At 50.1% G+C, this 15,651-nt stretch overlaps 4 protein-coding genes across 9 annotated transcripts in view; 3 read left to right on the top strand and 1 right to left on the bottom strand.

Annotated features, from left to right (window-relative positions):
- The window catches only part of LOC6549806 (neurogenic protein mastermind), a 29,206-nt gene extending 24,074 nt beyond the window's left edge, over positions 1-5,132 (top strand). For 4 of the 6 annotated variants that reach the window (XM_026982624.1, XM_026982623.1, XM_026982625.1 and 1 more), the window contains 2 exons: positions 3,075-3,319; positions 3,378-5,132. In XM_026982624.1, the coding sequence (XP_026838425.1) occupies positions 3,075-3,319; positions 3,378-4,399 (1,267 nt within the window). In that variant the 3' untranslated portion in view covers positions 4,400-5,132. Of the gene's footprint in view, positions 1-83; positions 655-3,074; positions 3,320-3,377 lie in introns of those variants that run through there. The other 2 variants (XR_003408097.1, XR_003408098.1) reach the window with 1 other exon arrangement.
- On the top strand, positions 864-2,665 carry LOC26526790. The gene has a single exon (XM_015155995.2). The coding sequence runs from the start codon at positions 1,435-1,437 to the stop codon at positions 2,569-2,571; it is 1,137 nt and encodes a 378-aa protein (XP_015011481.1). The 5' UTR covers positions 864-1,434; the 3' UTR covers positions 2,572-2,665.
- A 2,056-nt stretch (positions 5,133-7,188) lies between the features above and the next one.
- On the bottom strand, positions 7,189-12,301 carry LOC6549808 (von Willebrand factor A domain-containing protein 8). The gene is made up of 7 exons (XM_001977295.3): positions 11,902-12,301; positions 11,156-11,583; positions 10,772-11,092; positions 10,145-10,716; positions 7,976-10,087; positions 7,488-7,922; positions 7,189-7,388 (listed from the first exon to the last, which is right to left on the bottom strand). Exons 1-7 carry the CDS (start codon positions 12,098-12,100, stop codon positions 7,289-7,291), a joined length of 4,167 nt encoding a protein of 1,388 aa, XP_001977331.1. The 5' UTR covers positions 12,101-12,301; the 3' UTR covers positions 7,189-7,288.
- Positions 12,302-12,308: 7 nt separating this feature from the next.
- Positions 12,309-13,416, top strand: LOC6549809 (protein CWC15 homolog). Its single transcript, XM_001977296.3, has 2 exons — positions 12,309-12,581; positions 12,645-13,416. The coding sequence occupies exons 1-2, from the start codon at positions 12,451-12,453 to the stop codon at positions 13,285-13,287; spliced, it is 774 nt and encodes a 257-aa protein (XP_001977332.1). The 5' UTR covers positions 12,309-12,450; the 3' UTR covers positions 13,288-13,416.
- Positions 13,417-15,651: the final 2,235 nt, after the last annotated feature.

The following is a 15,651-nucleotide window of genomic DNA, read 5'->3' as shown; positions in this document are numbered from 1 at the left end:
TCCCATCTTATGAACTAATTAATTATTTTTTCCCACTTTTTCCTTTTCTTTTTTCTCGTGATCTATTGATTTGGTCGATGTAGTCAATACTCAAATTCTGAGAACAGTACTAATTCCTAGGCTTAGCTTAAAGAAAAAAACCAAAACAAAGAAGTCCAACAAGAAACAACCGAAAGAACCCAAGAAATAAAAATAATACCTAAAAATACGAATACCCTATAAGTTTATTAAAAGAGAGAGAATAAATAATAAAAGAAAAGAAAAACAAAACAATACTAAATAAGCAAAGAGGTCTGTAAGTTAAGCCTGAAAAAGGATCAAATGATATCGAAATACAGAGGGGAACAAGAGAAAAGTTAACTGAACCGGAAATTGAACCAAAAACCGAACCGTTCTAAGCCGTTGTGAACCGTTTTGCACATCTGAGATAAAACCACTTTGTCGTCGTCCTTTCTTTCTTCCGCTCGTTCTTCGCTCTTCTTTCAACCTTCACCCGAACCACTGATCCACTGGCAACCACTTGAACCACTCGAACCACTCGCGAACCACTCTGCAAGTGCACCCTGTAATCCGATCAGATCCGATCCGATAAATCGTTATCCGTAGACCTACTTCTACTAAGCACCTACTTCTACTTTCTTTCTGCCGCGCGAGGTGAGTTTTACTTTCTTTTTTTCGTTTCGTTTCTTTCGTTCCGTTCCGTTTTCGCTTTCATACTTTCGTTTCCGTTTCCGTTCATTATGGTTGCCGTTTTCGTTTGCGTCCGCCTTTAACCCTCTCTCACCCCCTCATATTCGCATTTAACCCTCGGTTCCGGTATTCTTATTCCACCTGACTACATTCTTCGACATTTTCCCCTGTTTTTTGTGGCTTTCGTCTAAGTACTCCTTTCGATTGAAGTATGGATATCTTCTGCGGTCTATGGTCTACTTATCGTTTAAGTAACTCGTAACTAATTTTCTGATCTGTCTTTAACTTTCAATTCATAATGGGCATGAAAGTAATTGCGGAAATATTTATCAGAGAGCAAGATGTAGATATTCGACTGAAAGGCATATTTAATCGTAGGCTTAACCTATCCAAGTGACCTTTGAATTGAAAGTTGTCAAAAATAAGCTCTATACACAAGGTATTGTACACTTAGGTCGGAAATCGGAATCTAGCTCTCTGAAAAACATTCGATATTGGAGCGAATTCCAGAAAAATTTGTAGTATACCTTTTCTTCTTTTTCGGCACTCGGCTCTCTAATTGTCTTCCTCTAAGTTCCAAAAAGTAAGGTAAACTCATGAGTTCGAATCAAATATAAATCAGAAGAAATTTATTGTAATCTGGGAAGTCTGAAGAAAATTAGGCAGATACCAAAAACGTCTAGGGGAATCGAGAGCCATCCAAAAATTCATAGAGTTGATAGAAGATTGCGGAGCGAAGCCACTATGAACATGGCACAGCGTCAGGACTCTAACCACCGAAGATCCCTGAATCTGCTGGACAAAACGCTGCCCATTTCGGTGGCCACCGCACCACAGTTGCGATCTCGACGCCAATTCAGTTTCAATGGCCTGCAGTACGAGATGAATGGACTGCTACCATTGCCGCCACCGCCGCCCGCGCCGCAGGTGCAGCTCTCGAGGCTCAGGGCAGGTGGAGGAGGAGGTGGTGGCTCCCAGGAGAAGAAGCCTGGTGGCCACTCCAGCCACTCGCTGAATGCCAAATCCATCGTTGAGTCAGCCGGCGGAGATGGTGGCACATCGCGGCCGAATCGAAGCGGAGTCTTGCCCAAGCATGTGAGTTTGGGTGACAGAGCCCTGCTGATGAACGGTGGGGTGCGCATGCCCAGGAGAAGCGAGGTGGACTTCCCGCAGACAAAAGCCGCAGCGAAAAGGTCATCCTCCCAGTTTTCCATCCAAGTCGAAGGGCACGACAAGAAGGTGGAGCGGAAGGACGCTACAGGACTAGTGCAGGATCGAGAAGCCCTCAGGTGGGAGAAGAAGCATCGTCGCAGGCAGCATTCGATGGAATTGAGTGAGAGGACGTCATCCCCGGATCAGTGTGACCTGACCTCTCAGCAGAGCTGGATGTTGGCCCAGACCCTGCTTAAGGCCTATGGAAGCGGACTGGCTCAAACGTCCACCAGGGATGGAGCGTCCTCCAAGATGGACTACATCACTCTGACCGGATTGGTACTCGGCTGCGTGGCCTCCCAAGCCCTCTTCTTCCTGTGCTGGTACTTCAGCTGGCTGAAGAACCAGGCGATTGGACTACGTAAACGCTTTCTGGGCAACGCCAATCTGTGGGAGTTCTTCGACTTGGAGGACACCACCCGGTACTCAGTGCAGACCAAACTGATCTTGGCGCCGCTGATCCTCATCTGCAGTCTGCTCTACTGTGTGGTCAATCTGCTGCACCTGGTGGTGCAGGTGGTGCGATCGGATGTGCCGCGCACAGTGGTTGTGTTTGTCCAGCGGGTGGCAAACAGTGGGCTCCTGGGCACCATCACCATGGGACTGGCCGGTGCCGGAGGCGGAGGCAGTGCAGCCAAGCGGGGACGCCATAATCAAGCGCTGCGATAATTCTAGTCACCGGTGCGCCGAAGATTCTTCGCCTATCCACCGCACTAGTTAACCTGGTGGCTTCTCAATTAAAGTACAATCTTGCTTCAACAAATTTCATTTATTAAAACAGTAGTGTTTGATATACTTACACCCCATTGGATTGTAGGGCACTAAAAAGCATATGGACTTAACTGGAACAGGCTGCAAACATTTCTGTGTGCCAATAACTAAACGACCTTAACACCAAGCTGTTGTTTTAATCCCTGTTTAAGGCCATTATGTCACCCACATCAGATCGGATCAGCACACCCACTATATATCTGTTCCACGATCATCGATCGCTAACATCGATCGTTTTCCTAACCGTCAGTTAACCGAGAAGTTAAGTTTTAACATCCAGACGTTAACTCTGCAGCAGCTTTTGTGCTCGCGCTCTCAGCATGCTTTACTACCACTAAGTTTGTTTCAAAGTAACTAGCCAGTGCTGGACTAATTTTCGGATTTCGTGTGTCCCCCCACAGATCTAACCCGGGCACGCCCACCCAACCGCGACGCCCCGATTTCATCGGACTAAACGCACAGGCAGTGGCGCAGCAGCAGCAGCAGCAACAGCAGGCTGCTGCGGCGGCAGCAGCAGCGGCCTATTACGAGTACACCACCGGCCTGCCGCCGCAACACCCGCAGGCGCCCAGCATCCAGCAGCAGCAGCAACAACTGCTCCTGCAGCAGCAGCGTGTCCTCATGCAGCACCAGCAGCAGCAGCAAGGTGAGTGGTAGCAGCAGCTTTATTTCGAGTGCCAACTGAAATCCATATGCATCCACAGCTCTGCAGCAGCAGCAACAGGCGGCGGTACATGCGGCACATCCGCAACACGCCGCTCTGGCGCAGGCAGCGTACGGGGGCAGTCCACAGAGGCGCTTCCTCTCCGAGGGCGAACTGGTGCGCCAGGGCGCCGGAGGTGGCGTTGCCGGCGGAGAGTTGTCCTACGCGAGGTCCAACAATACGGTGGATAACATACGGGAGCTGGCCGGCAGTCCGCAGCGTGGCGTTTACATGTGGAAGGATACGTCGCCGGGATTCACTAGCAACGCCGGACAGCAGCAGCAGCAGCAGGCACAACAGGTGGTCAGCAGCGGGATTGGCAGCAGTGCGGGCACGCTGTCCAGCAGCGGTGCCGCCGCCGGAGTGATGCCGCATGCCCAGTACATAACGGCGGGCGGAGGAGCCCATCCGCTGATAATGACGCACTCTCGACTCCAGGACTACACCATCCAGCAGCAACAGCAACAACAGGCGGCGGCGGCTGCGGCAGCAGCAGCAGCAGCTGCAGCCTCATATCATCGCTCCAATCCGACGAGTCCCACCACCATGCCACAGGTGTCCGGCGCTGGCCAGAGCTATATACTGCGCTACGGAGGCGGAGGAGCGGCTGGCGCAGCCGGCAGCAGTGGCAGCTTGGCCAGCGTGACGGCCAGTAATCCCGCCACTGGGGGCGGTGGCTATCAGCCGGCATTGCGCGGCGGAGTGGCCGTATTCCCGCCCAATCCGCTGGGAAATCAGGGAGGCGGCAATCTGCAGACGCAGCCCTCGCCACAAATCAAGCGGAAGCAGACGCCCACGCGGCCCATGAGCTTTGTGCGAGCGCTGGAGATGGCCGACTCCATGGAGATGCAGTCACTGGAACAGCAGCAAAACGGCGGAATTCCCGGCAGCGGGGCGGTGGGAAACAATCAGCAGGCGGGCGGCGGTGGCGCTGCTGGTCACCTAATGCAGAACAACGCCTCCAATTCGGGCACTCCGGATAGAGCCAGCATCTACGACATGAACTACGAGATCTCCGTATAACCCGTGGTGGTGCCCGTGCTCCTGATGCCACCCGCCAGCCAAGCTCCGGGGACAGCAGTCGCTGCTCCAGCTGCTGCAGTTGCTCCAGTTGCCATCGCCGGTCCACAGCCACAGGGGCACTTTTACAATGCCCAACTGGAGCCGGCTGCCTATGCCTGTGTTCCTGTCTTGCCCCTGAAACCGATAAGCAATGGAGTAGGAGCCAATAGTCATCAGCACCACCATCATTATCACCAGCAGCAGCAGCAGCAGCAGCAGCAGCAGCTGCAGCAGCAGCAGCAGTATCAGCAGCCGCAGCATCACCAACATCCGCACCAGAACATCCACAACCACAACCAGATTCAGAACCAGAACCAGAACAAACGCAAATTTTCAACCTTCTTTTAGGAAAGGCAACTAGCCCGTGTCTTTTTTACCGAATGATTTGAACGTTGAGCATGTAAGGGTGTATCTATCTAACCAGAGCTATTTACACCAGATGTGTGTGTATATAAGTTGCGCTGCAGTTGTAGCAGCTAAGCTAAATTTTAAGTAATTTTATTATGTAATTTTTACGCTTTGTTATTATGATTTTAATTTTTGAATGCACTTTGGAAAACGTTTTACACGATCGGATATCGAAAGAAATTATTTATGCGTTAAATGCTTTCTATATATGATCGATAACGAGAAAATAGAGTGGAGATAGAGTTGAGAATATGAGATAAATTAAAAACGAGCATGTGGATACAGATACAGTGCGTTTCATGGGTGCAGGAATAGTAATTGGCGAAAGAAAGCTGCGCAGAAATTCCCCGAGCTAATGCCACGCACTGTATTCACCCTGCCGATCTGCTATATCTATTATACATATAGTACACACATATATGGAAACCTTTTGCAATCAACATGAAATCGCCAAAATTTGTACGTGTTTGTGTGCGTGTGGCTGTCTGTGTGCGTCTGTAATGTGTGTGTTTAACATTAGTCTTTATAAATTTATATCTATTTATGCCATATATTGTATATAGGATATGCTACGTCAGGGCCCAGGTGCAGAGAACTTTGTCATTTGTGTACATAGGTGAAGAAGGTGGAGGGAGACGGAGGAGGAAGCGATTTGTGCTAAGTATCCAGAGATTATATAATGCGTTGGCGAATTTAGATAGTGTCCAGTCCACGACAGTCCTCCAGGATCTGGACGGCATGTCATATGTCTTTGCTGCGGGTTGTACGGAGCAACTCCTAATCCATCATTATCTGTAAATAGAGGCCCGTTTTGTAAGAACTACCTCCCTCCTCTCCATTCCGCAGTCCAGTGAAGCGAAGGGTTACGTCGCCGCCCAGTACAGTGCGTTGCGAGGCTGTATGTGCTTGTTGCAATCCCAGCCTCTTCATGCCCCTTCAGCAACCTAAGGTTTCATTCGAAGTCATTCAACCCACATAGTTTCGTGCTCAGGAAATGACATTAGAACGAAATGGCATTTTCACGTTCACATCTCTTCGCCTACAGCCCCGAAACGCACTGTACCCGGCTCGTCAACTACTCCCAGACGAGATTTAATGGTTTTTCCCTTTTTTCCCCCTCATTTACTTAGAATTCGTAAGAGAGCCCTAATCTGGAACCGCGATTTTCGGTCCGTGTAACTTGAATGTCGTCCACTTTAAATCAGTTTTAACTTTCCTGTACATAAGTGTAAGAACGCATGCGAATTCTTCGGTTCGAGACTACCAACTGCGTGTGTGGGTAGGCCTGCTTGCCTCTATAGGCCCAACTTTGTTGTTATGTTTTTAAGTGAACTTAGCTTTTATACTACCGAACCCCGTTGCCCCTTTTCAAGTGTGTTCGCCAAGTGTGTGTGTTCTTGGATCAATGCGATGGCATGTTTGGCTCGATTGTTTTATTCCTCATTAATGCAAATGGCAAATTTCAAGCGATAATATCTGTAAGGAAGTTAGCTATATATACACGACACTCGCGCGATCTATCGAACGACAGAGATACAGAGAGAGAGAATTATACATGTGTAAGGCGATCAATCCCCAATCCGAATCCGACCCTCTTCCCTGGCCACATAGATCATGAGAATTGTGCAAGGATCAAACTTGTATAGACTATGCAGTAAGGTGCGCGACGTAAGTGTCTGGAGCAGGCAGTTCCTTCCGTTTTTTATTAGAACTTCAATCTATCGAATATGAATATGAACTTCCAGTTGCAAGGATTTTGGTGGCTAACTTACATATACTTACATATATGGCTGTTCCCGTCACGAATTTCGCACACCTTATTTAACGGATCAAGAGTATATATTATACACACGTATATTTAAGCGTTTTTTTGCTAACACATTAATTCATGAATTTGCAACAATATTTAATATAAATACAGAAATGCATATACAAACAAAAAAAAAACAAAAGAAGAAAAATCATTAAAAACAAATTGTGTAATGTAAAACGTAATGTGAACGAGAATGGAATGAAATTGTTTTAGATTTTTATACCAAATTTAATTAATGTAAAACCACGAATTGTTTATTTTTTGTATACCCGCTCCCGTAATCCCCGTCAGAATGCGAGTAATCCCTGCCAGAGAAATCCTCGAGTTCTAAATTGTTTTTTTTTTTTTTTTTGTATTGAATACTTATGTAATTTGTAAATTATATGACAAGTAATCAAATAGCAAGCATAAACAGCAAGGCAATTAATAAACAATACATATAAAAATGCAAAACCAAATCGCTTATCTTGTACACTTCTTTCCAAAACCCCAAAATATAGATGTCCATGGAGTAAATGGAAACGATTTGTTGGACAAAAATATAGATTTATTATAGACTCAATTTGGGCTTAACTACAATTGGAATTATCAACACTGTGTTCAACATAAACCTAATCCTAGAAATTGCACTAAAGCAGCGAGGAGGTGAAGATCTGCTGCAGAATGTGAGGTAGCTTGGTGAGGTCCATGCACACAAAGCTCTGACCAGCCGGCATTTCCGCATTGATTCTGGAAAAGATGAAAAGTGTAAGGACGGTTACAAAGGCTAGAATATAGGAGTGCTCCTTGCACTTTAAAGCTATGGAGTGTACTCCGAGTCATACTTACTCATCCGCCTCCTCGGCCAGACTGCCAATGAAGATGGCATAGCCCTTGACCTTCGGCTCGCCCCGTTTGAGGGCCACAGCCAGATCCTTGGGAGCGATGCCGTAGCGCTGCAGATTGGCATCGCTGAGAACCACGACGATGGCGTTGTCGTAGTCCTGCTCCGCGCCCAGCGTGGAACAGGCCTCCCGCGCCGCCTTCACCGTGGAGTCGCCGGACCAGCAGAACTGTGAATGGGCGTGCATCATCCGAATGGCCTCAAATCGCTCCTTATCGTTCTTCGGCGGGCTGCCCGCGGTCACGAACGGAATCTCCCAGCCCTCGCCGCTGTGGCCGATTATGTCGTAGACGATCTTCTTCTCGAAGCCCTCAAAGGCCTCCATCACCATGACCACGGCCTCCAGCTGACGGTCCAGCCGTCCATCGTAACCATTGAACCTGGAAGATGAGCAATTAAATGGGTATGCCAGGGATATCGCTATCAAACTTACCTGTACATCGAGCCCGACACATCCACGACCAGCTTGAGTCGGTTGGGCTTCTCCTGGACATGATCCGCCCAGGGATTGGCCTCCGCCCGTCGCCTATAGATGTTCTTCTCGCCGGTGATGCCCTCCACCAGCCGTGTGTCATCCAGATCACCGTGGGTCTGGTACTTCTGCCACTGGCGCTCCTTGCTCTTCGTTTGCATGGCCTCCAGGACGGCCTTCAGCTGCTGCACCTGCTTGCGGTTTGGTTCGCTGAACTGGGCATACAGCTTGTGGTCGTGGGCGGACATCTTGATCTCCTTCAGCTTGTCCTCGAATGCCTTGCGATTCATTTCGCGTGCTGCCCGCTTGATCTCCTCGGGCACATCGGCCTTCTCCTCGTCGCTCAGCTGATGGACCTTGTGACCCTTGTCCAGGCGGAACGGGCCACCCTTGCCGCCCAGTCCGGCGGTGTCACGACCACCACTGCCACCAGCCCACGTGTTGCCGCCGACATGCGGCTCGTTCTTGGGATCCAACTTGCCGAACTTTGGGCCGGAAACGCCCAGTCCACTGTGCCGATTCACGGATGCCTGCAGAATCTTCTGCTTCCTTATGGCCTGGATCTCTTCCTCGGCGTAGGATTCGATGCCGTGCTTGGCCAGCACTTGGGTGACCTGCTGCAGTGCCTCTGGTTGATAGCGATCGAAGTCCAGCACATTGCCCACCACCTCGGACATGTTCTCCTCCGGATAGCGTTCCAGATGCTTTACAATGCTCACCACTTCTCTGGTGGAGTATGGATAGTTGAGCATTCCCTCGTCAGCGAGAGTTCGCAGTTCACCGAAGGCATTGACCAGGGTGCGTAGCGTTTTGATGGGTACCTTCGGTCCATACTGTTGCAGTAGGAAGATCTCGGAATCCGGATCCGGATTGCTGATGGCGTGGCAGCTGAAGACATCGCCCAGGGCGGCAAAGAAGTCGTTACCCAAGAAGGGGAAACCCGGACGATTGGCTAGGACTATTAGCCGGAAATCGGGATGGGTTTCAATCGAGTTGGGCACCCTGCCGCCTTCTCCCGGTGGCACAATCCTCCGCCCATCGGCCAGCACCATCTCGCCACTCTCCACCAGAGTTCGCAGTATGCAGGTGACATTCACTGGCGCCTTATCCGCCTCGTCCACCACAAGAACATGACCAGTTCGTACAGCTTGGACTAGGGCGCTGTCCTCGTACGAGACCTGGCCATCCTTTAGCGTCGCTTGCAGCGTCAGACTGTGCACCGTGGTGTCCCGATGCAGCTGGATGTACTCTCTAGGACGCTGCATCAGTTCCAGCAAGCGGTCCACAAGCTTATTCTTGCCAACGCCCTGGTTTCCAACCAAAAGAAGGTGCTCGCCGATGAGGTAGTCCTGCAGCAGACGCTCCAGCAGCTGGACATGCTGCGGCATCTCGTAGAACAAGGTGTGGGGCACCTTGGATAGCTGCGCCTGAGTAGGATTGCCCAGTGGCCAGCGTGTGGAGCCGATCCGCAGCGAATTGTCCTCCACAGCTATTTGGTTTCTCTTGCTTTTTGCCCTACTCTCTCGCGGCTTGATGCCCACCTGTTGGATGGCCTGTTCTAAGGCACCCCTCGACAGGGCCGGCATAAATCTGGCCAGGAAGGTGTTCTGCAGCATTTCGTGCACATCGCTGAGCTCACTCTCCGGATAGGCTGCCAAACGTCGGGCCAATTTCAGTAGTTGCCGGGTGGAGAGCGTGCCCGCCAGTCCCTGGAGCAGCGGATCCTGTGAAGATCTCAACAGCTGGGCCAGTTTCAGCAGTGGCTCCATGCCCGCTGGTAGGACTCCACCACACAGCTGCGCCAGCAGTTCCTCCTCCTCGCTCTGGCGCAAGGGTCGCAGTTCCTGGTAGAGAAACAGACTGAGCAGTTCGGGTGTCAGCCAGCTGGGTTGTCCGCCACCAAGACGCGGTGGTTCCGCCAAAGCCACCACGCGGAAGGACTCATGCATGGGTAGAAAACCGAGCTTAGTCAGCTCTTCCTTGGAGAATCCCTGCTGGAGCAGTGCCTGATAGCGATTTGCTCCCAGTAGAGTGGTGCCATCACACAGCTGCAGTTCACGATCGTGGATGAGGCTGGATAGCAAATATTCTATATAATATATCACATTAAAGAAGCCATTTCCAACTCACCGCTGCAAAACGCTGGCGGTGCTCTTGTGCAGGCGATGCAGTCCATTTAGAATCGCCACGGATCCTGACTTGGCAGCTCGCACCAGCGGCGAGTCCCTCCACACGGTGTCGCCTTGGGGACTCGTGATACGCTGCTGGACAATATCCCTGCTGGTCATGTCCTCGTACAGCATCATGGGCTCCGAGGTTTGCTGGAGCAGGCGGAGGAGTTCCTGTGTCAGGGTCAGCTTGCCCACACCTTTCTCGCCAACGAGGCACACATCCCCGACAGCGTAGGCTTGCAGCAGACTGGCGAGAGCTTGCCTCTGATGCGGCAAGTCCACAAAGTTGGTAGATGCCGGAGGAGTCTGACCTCCAGCCAAATTTAGCTCCAGTGCGTCCAGTTTTATGTGGATCAGGGAGTTTTCCTGGGACTGACTTTCGATTTTTTTAATGCTCGGACTGGGAACCAGTTGGATATCCAGCTTCTTGAGTAGCTCCTCGACACGCTTCTTCTGGTCGGGCTTCAGCATGGCTTGGTATGGATAAATGCGACTGATGACATCGTGCAGACTCAGCGAGGGATTAGCCTTCTGAAAAACACGAACAATTAAGCATGTTGCACGGCAGGCTAAGAGGTTCACCTACCAGCATCTGCACACCCAATGCTAGGTTGTGGATTGGAAAGTCGGGCAATTGGAGCGCCGGATCCGCCTGCTGCAGGGTCAAGGCGAATGTGAGCAGCTGCTTTAGCTGCTCGCCGGGCACAGAAGGCGCCTCCTGCTGCAGTTCCTCGTAAAGCTCGCCGTAGGAATATGTGGTCACGTTGCGGGACTGGAAGCGGGAGCGCAGCGGAGGATCCAGTGGGGTGCCCTTGTACTTGTGGGTGGGCAGACCCAAGGCCACTACCCGAAATTGTTCCGATACGCGTAGCAAGCCCCATTCGTCCAGCTGTTCCCGCGAGTGTTTCTGAAAAATGGGTAGGGATTAGCACGGATCTGGGGAGTAGGAACGTGCACACTGGTAACACACCTCTAGGAGCTTGTCGTAACGCTCCGGCGACATCAGGAACTTGCCGCTCTCCAGGTGCATCTCGCGATTCTCCAGCAGATTATTTAGTATGGGCAGCACATTGCGTTCCGCGTGCTCCACTCCATCGAGGACCAGGACCCGACCATTGAGCGCCGCTCGTACGGCTCCCTGATCGTGAAAGATGGCCGCCCTGTCGTGGATCTCACGTCGCTGCTTCAGATCGCTCTCGGTGGTGTCCCTGCTCAGGGCCACGTACTCCACCTCGCGCTGCGTCAGCTCCAGGAACTGCATGGCCAGCTGGCGGCGCAGCGGACCCGGTTGTCCCAGTAGGAACATGTCCTGGCGCAGCGCATCCTTCTGCAGCATCCAGCGCAGGTGGTGCAATGCAGATTGCGACAGCTGAAGGGTGCCATCCGGGGCGTATTTTACTATGGAATTGGATGGATACAAGAGTTAAAAGTTGGTACTAAAACATAAATACATGCATGCAAATTATAATCATTAGATGTTCCATTAAACATCTAACCCATGAATATTGTTATTCATGACTTTTTAAGCAAGGATCTTTGGGTTTGTCTCATTATAAGAATACATTATACATTATACTGATGTATGCAGATAATTCTTAAAGATGATATAATGTCATGATATAATGATGTAGTGGTTCTGCAGGCCAAGATCTTTATGTTGACCTTTGTACTAGCCAGAGATCTCGGATAGCCAGCTCCCGGCAGGGCCTTGCTCACCGTATTGCTGCGGCACCAGTTGCGGATCCTTGGGCTTGCGCAGTCGCACGCTCACATCGCCAATGGTCAGGCTGTCCTCCTCCGGCTGATCCTTTCCAGCTGTCGTGCTCATGCTCGCCCAGCTTTGTCGTGGAATTCTGGCATTCCGGAGGCTGTGATGCAACAGGTGGCCGCTGCAGGAGCGCAGATTGGCCAGCATGGCCGTCGCTGGGGGATGGGTTGGAGGGGGTCGGCTAGTCCAAGCTGAAATCGAGCCAAGTCGCCGAAAAGCGTTCTTTTCCTGCGGATTTAGTTGGATAAAACGGCGGTGCTCCGCGCGTGTTTACCGGAACAGTGCTGCCCATGGGCGACCAGCTGTTGGGCCAGTGGTGCCCATGCAGACATATTACGGTTGCAGTCCATACTAAGCGTGCACCGAAAAGCCTATCGGACAGTGTGACCGTAGCCTGAGCGTTGGTATTGTTGATACATCAAACAAAGCACGCAATCGAACAATTCATTACATTTTTGTACAATTTAACAATTAAACGTAGAACTAGCTAGTTGAAAATGACCACAGCAGCGCGTCCGACCTTCGATCCCGCCCGCGGAGGCTCCGGTCGCGGCGAAAAGGATCTGAGTGCCCTGAGCAAGCAGTACTCCAGTCGCGATTTGCCAGGCCACACGAAACTGAAATACAGGTAATGATTACAATGAATGCGCATAAGCGATGCCTGGTCTAATCCGTACTTGTGTTGCCGCAGGGAGACGGGCCAGGGCACCAGCGAGGAGATCCGCAACCGCGACTTCCGCAAGGAGCTGGAGGAGCGCGAACGGGAGGCCCGTTCTGGATCGGGAGCCAATGCGTCGTCAGGCAAGGCACTGCCCTCCATTGTGCGCAAGGCGATTGAGGCGAACAACGCCGGTGGAGGCAGCAGTGCCGCAAAGCGGGCCAAACCGGACGCAGTGCAGCAGCAAGCGTTGCAGGCACAGCAGCAGGCCGCCAATCTGGACGCCGATGAGCCGCTGGATAACGACAGCTCCGATTCGGACAGCGATTCGGATGACGATGATGCCGCCCTGCTGGCCGAGCTGCAGAAGATCAAGCAGGAGCGCCTGCAGGAGACGGCGCGTCGCGAGTCGGAGAAGAAGCAGGAGGACGAGCGCATCCGCATGGAGAACATCCTCTCCGGTAATCCGCTGATCAACTATGAGCCCGGCACTGCCGCTTCGGCAGCGGGACGTGCCTCTGGATTGGGCGGCGATCTAAAGATCAAGCGCCGCTGGGACGATGATGTGGTCTTCAAGAACTGTGCCAGATCTGCGCCCGATAAGAAGACGCACTTCGTCAACGATGCCCTGCGCTCCGATTTTCACAAAAAGTTCATGGACAAGTACATTAAGTAGGCGCATATAGGACTCGCTTTAAGTTTCAGCCGCTTTTTTTGTAATAGTTTAAGTAAACCAATTGTCAACTTTCTTTGGCCTTCCGCCCCCAAGCTGTTCATTAAAGATTCACATTTCGTAAGCAAACTCTGTTGCGGTGCGTCTATCCAAAACTCGTGATGAAATAGGGTTCATAGGCAACGTTTCTAGGTTGAATACTGAATGACTTCGTGGGTATTCAGAGAAACAATCTGACCATCTTGCGAGCGTTTTCACCTTTCGTTCTAACACTTATTTTGCACAGTCAATAATCATTTTCCTTGAACGAGAAATATAGTATAGTTTTGTAGTATATAACACCTAATTTTTGTAATTAAAAAGAACTCCAGCCATATTTTGTGATCAGTTAGAAATCCAATTGAGAAGAGGCCAATACCTCGCATGATTTAGCAATGCGTATTGAGGTCGACTTTATTTGGCAAATAGGTACTTTGGGCCATCTTCCTGCGGGCTGTGACCCAATGACTGGCGGCTGACCGCGAGTGCGAGTGCGAAGGGCAGGAACCTTAACCAAAGTGTGAAACCGCAAAAAACATCGGTAGCCGGTCGGGGGACAACAGCAGCAGCCACCGGAGGCGGCGGGCCAGGATGTCAAGGGGGGTCAGGGTCAGAAAACGGGTCAGGGTAGCGCGGGGAACGAGGGGAAGCTGCTACGTGCGCGCACGAAGAAAAGCCCAAGAAGCCCAGGAAGCCCAATCATCATGGCGATCATCGCAAGGGCAATTGTCGCTGCTGATGAGGCACGAAGCAAAATCAATTTGCCCCAAGGAGCCGGGCCAAGCAAGCGCAGAATAACTTGGTCAATTACGCCGAGCTACACTGCTCAAAATGCAGATAAGCCATCAAAAAGTAACTGTTGGGCATGTGCACAATTCGATCACTTTAATTAGATTTCAGTTAAAGGCGATATTAGCTCTTTTATATGCAAACATACATATTCTATGCTGAAAAATATCCTAAATATTTTCAAATATTTATAATTATATCATCGATCTATAAATTTGATATTATTATATTTAGTTTTTATATCTTAGACAGGCAACTCAGAAGACTGCCTCCACAAATTGTAGCCATGTATATTTCTAATTTACAAAATCCAATTCCAAGGAATTGCTTCCAGTGCAGCAGAAGCCACTGCGAATGCAAATCATCTGGAGGATCTTGATTTCCACGCCTCTTTAATACCCCGCACGCGGCCTGCGCCATCTGAAGATCTGAACTCCGACTTTGTCAATGAGCCCACGTTCCGACTGCCACTCCGCATCCGAATCAGAATCTGAATCCGAATCCGACTCCGACTCCGACTCCTATATGGATGAGTGCCCCCCTGACGCTGGCAGGGATCAGCGGCTGGTCGCGACCCCGCTCCCAAAAGTTGACGAACGCTCAATTTTACGCTAATTCGATCAGAATCAAAATCAAACAAAATTAGCCTGCCCATAGCCGGCAAAGCGATGATCATTCCGTACACTAGTGAGCAGGGCTTAGAAAAATATGCAATTAACTGAAGGAAGCGTATTTACGAGCAGGAAAGAGAGGAAACTTTTGGTAAGCTGATACAAATCAATTACACAATTATTATTGCCACATTAAAGAATTTGGTTATAATAATAAATAATTTATTTATTGTTGGCTGTATACCATGTTAATTTGCATACTCAATATTCATGATGCCCAATGCTACTCCTAGGCAGAATTAACTTAACTTTGCTGGCTAGTGCTTTGGCTTATGATTGATGATGATGATTGGCAGTATCGGAATGACGATGCCGCTAATGGTAATCATGATGATTGTTGCTATTACGCTGCCTGCTTCTGATTTTGATTCAGATTCAGATTCATACTCTGACTCCGTCTGAAGTCCGCTGTCTGGAGTTTTCAGTTTGCAGTTTGCCGTTTGCAGTTTGCAGTTTGCAGTTTTCAGTTTGCAGGTTGCAGGTTGCAGGTTGCCTGCCTCCTACGGTGGCAGTGAGGCACTGAATGCCGAGTCCCCGACTCCGAATGAGCATAATTTATTTCCTGTTTGGCATTATGCATCCCCATTATTTGTGCATTCATCAAAAGAGAGAGAGACGACGGTCCGTCGAGTTCGGAGCCAATCTGCATTCAAGCTGCCAATGCACAGCGCGAAATTGCGTAGATGCTACTATATTTCATTGCTCCATTTCATTTGGTTGGTAAAAAGTGTCACTTTGGTTGGAACACATACAAAATATAACCCTTTCCTGCTGAATTGGTATCATATTGAATCATTTGTTCTTAACATAAATAGCCAAGTATAGACTCTTTTGGCTCAGTGTGCCTCGATGTTGCTGCTGCTTTTCG

This window comes from Drosophila erecta, unplaced genomic scaffold (assembly GCF_003286155.1).
Source record: "Drosophila erecta strain 14021-0224.00,06,07 unplaced genomic scaffold, DereRS2 tig00000152-arrow-arrow-pilon, whole genome shotgun sequence".
Taxonomy (NCBI): Eukaryota; Metazoa; Arthropoda; class Insecta; order Diptera; family Drosophilidae; genus Drosophila; species Drosophila erecta.
This window is presented reverse-complemented; position numbering and strand designations above follow the sequence as displayed.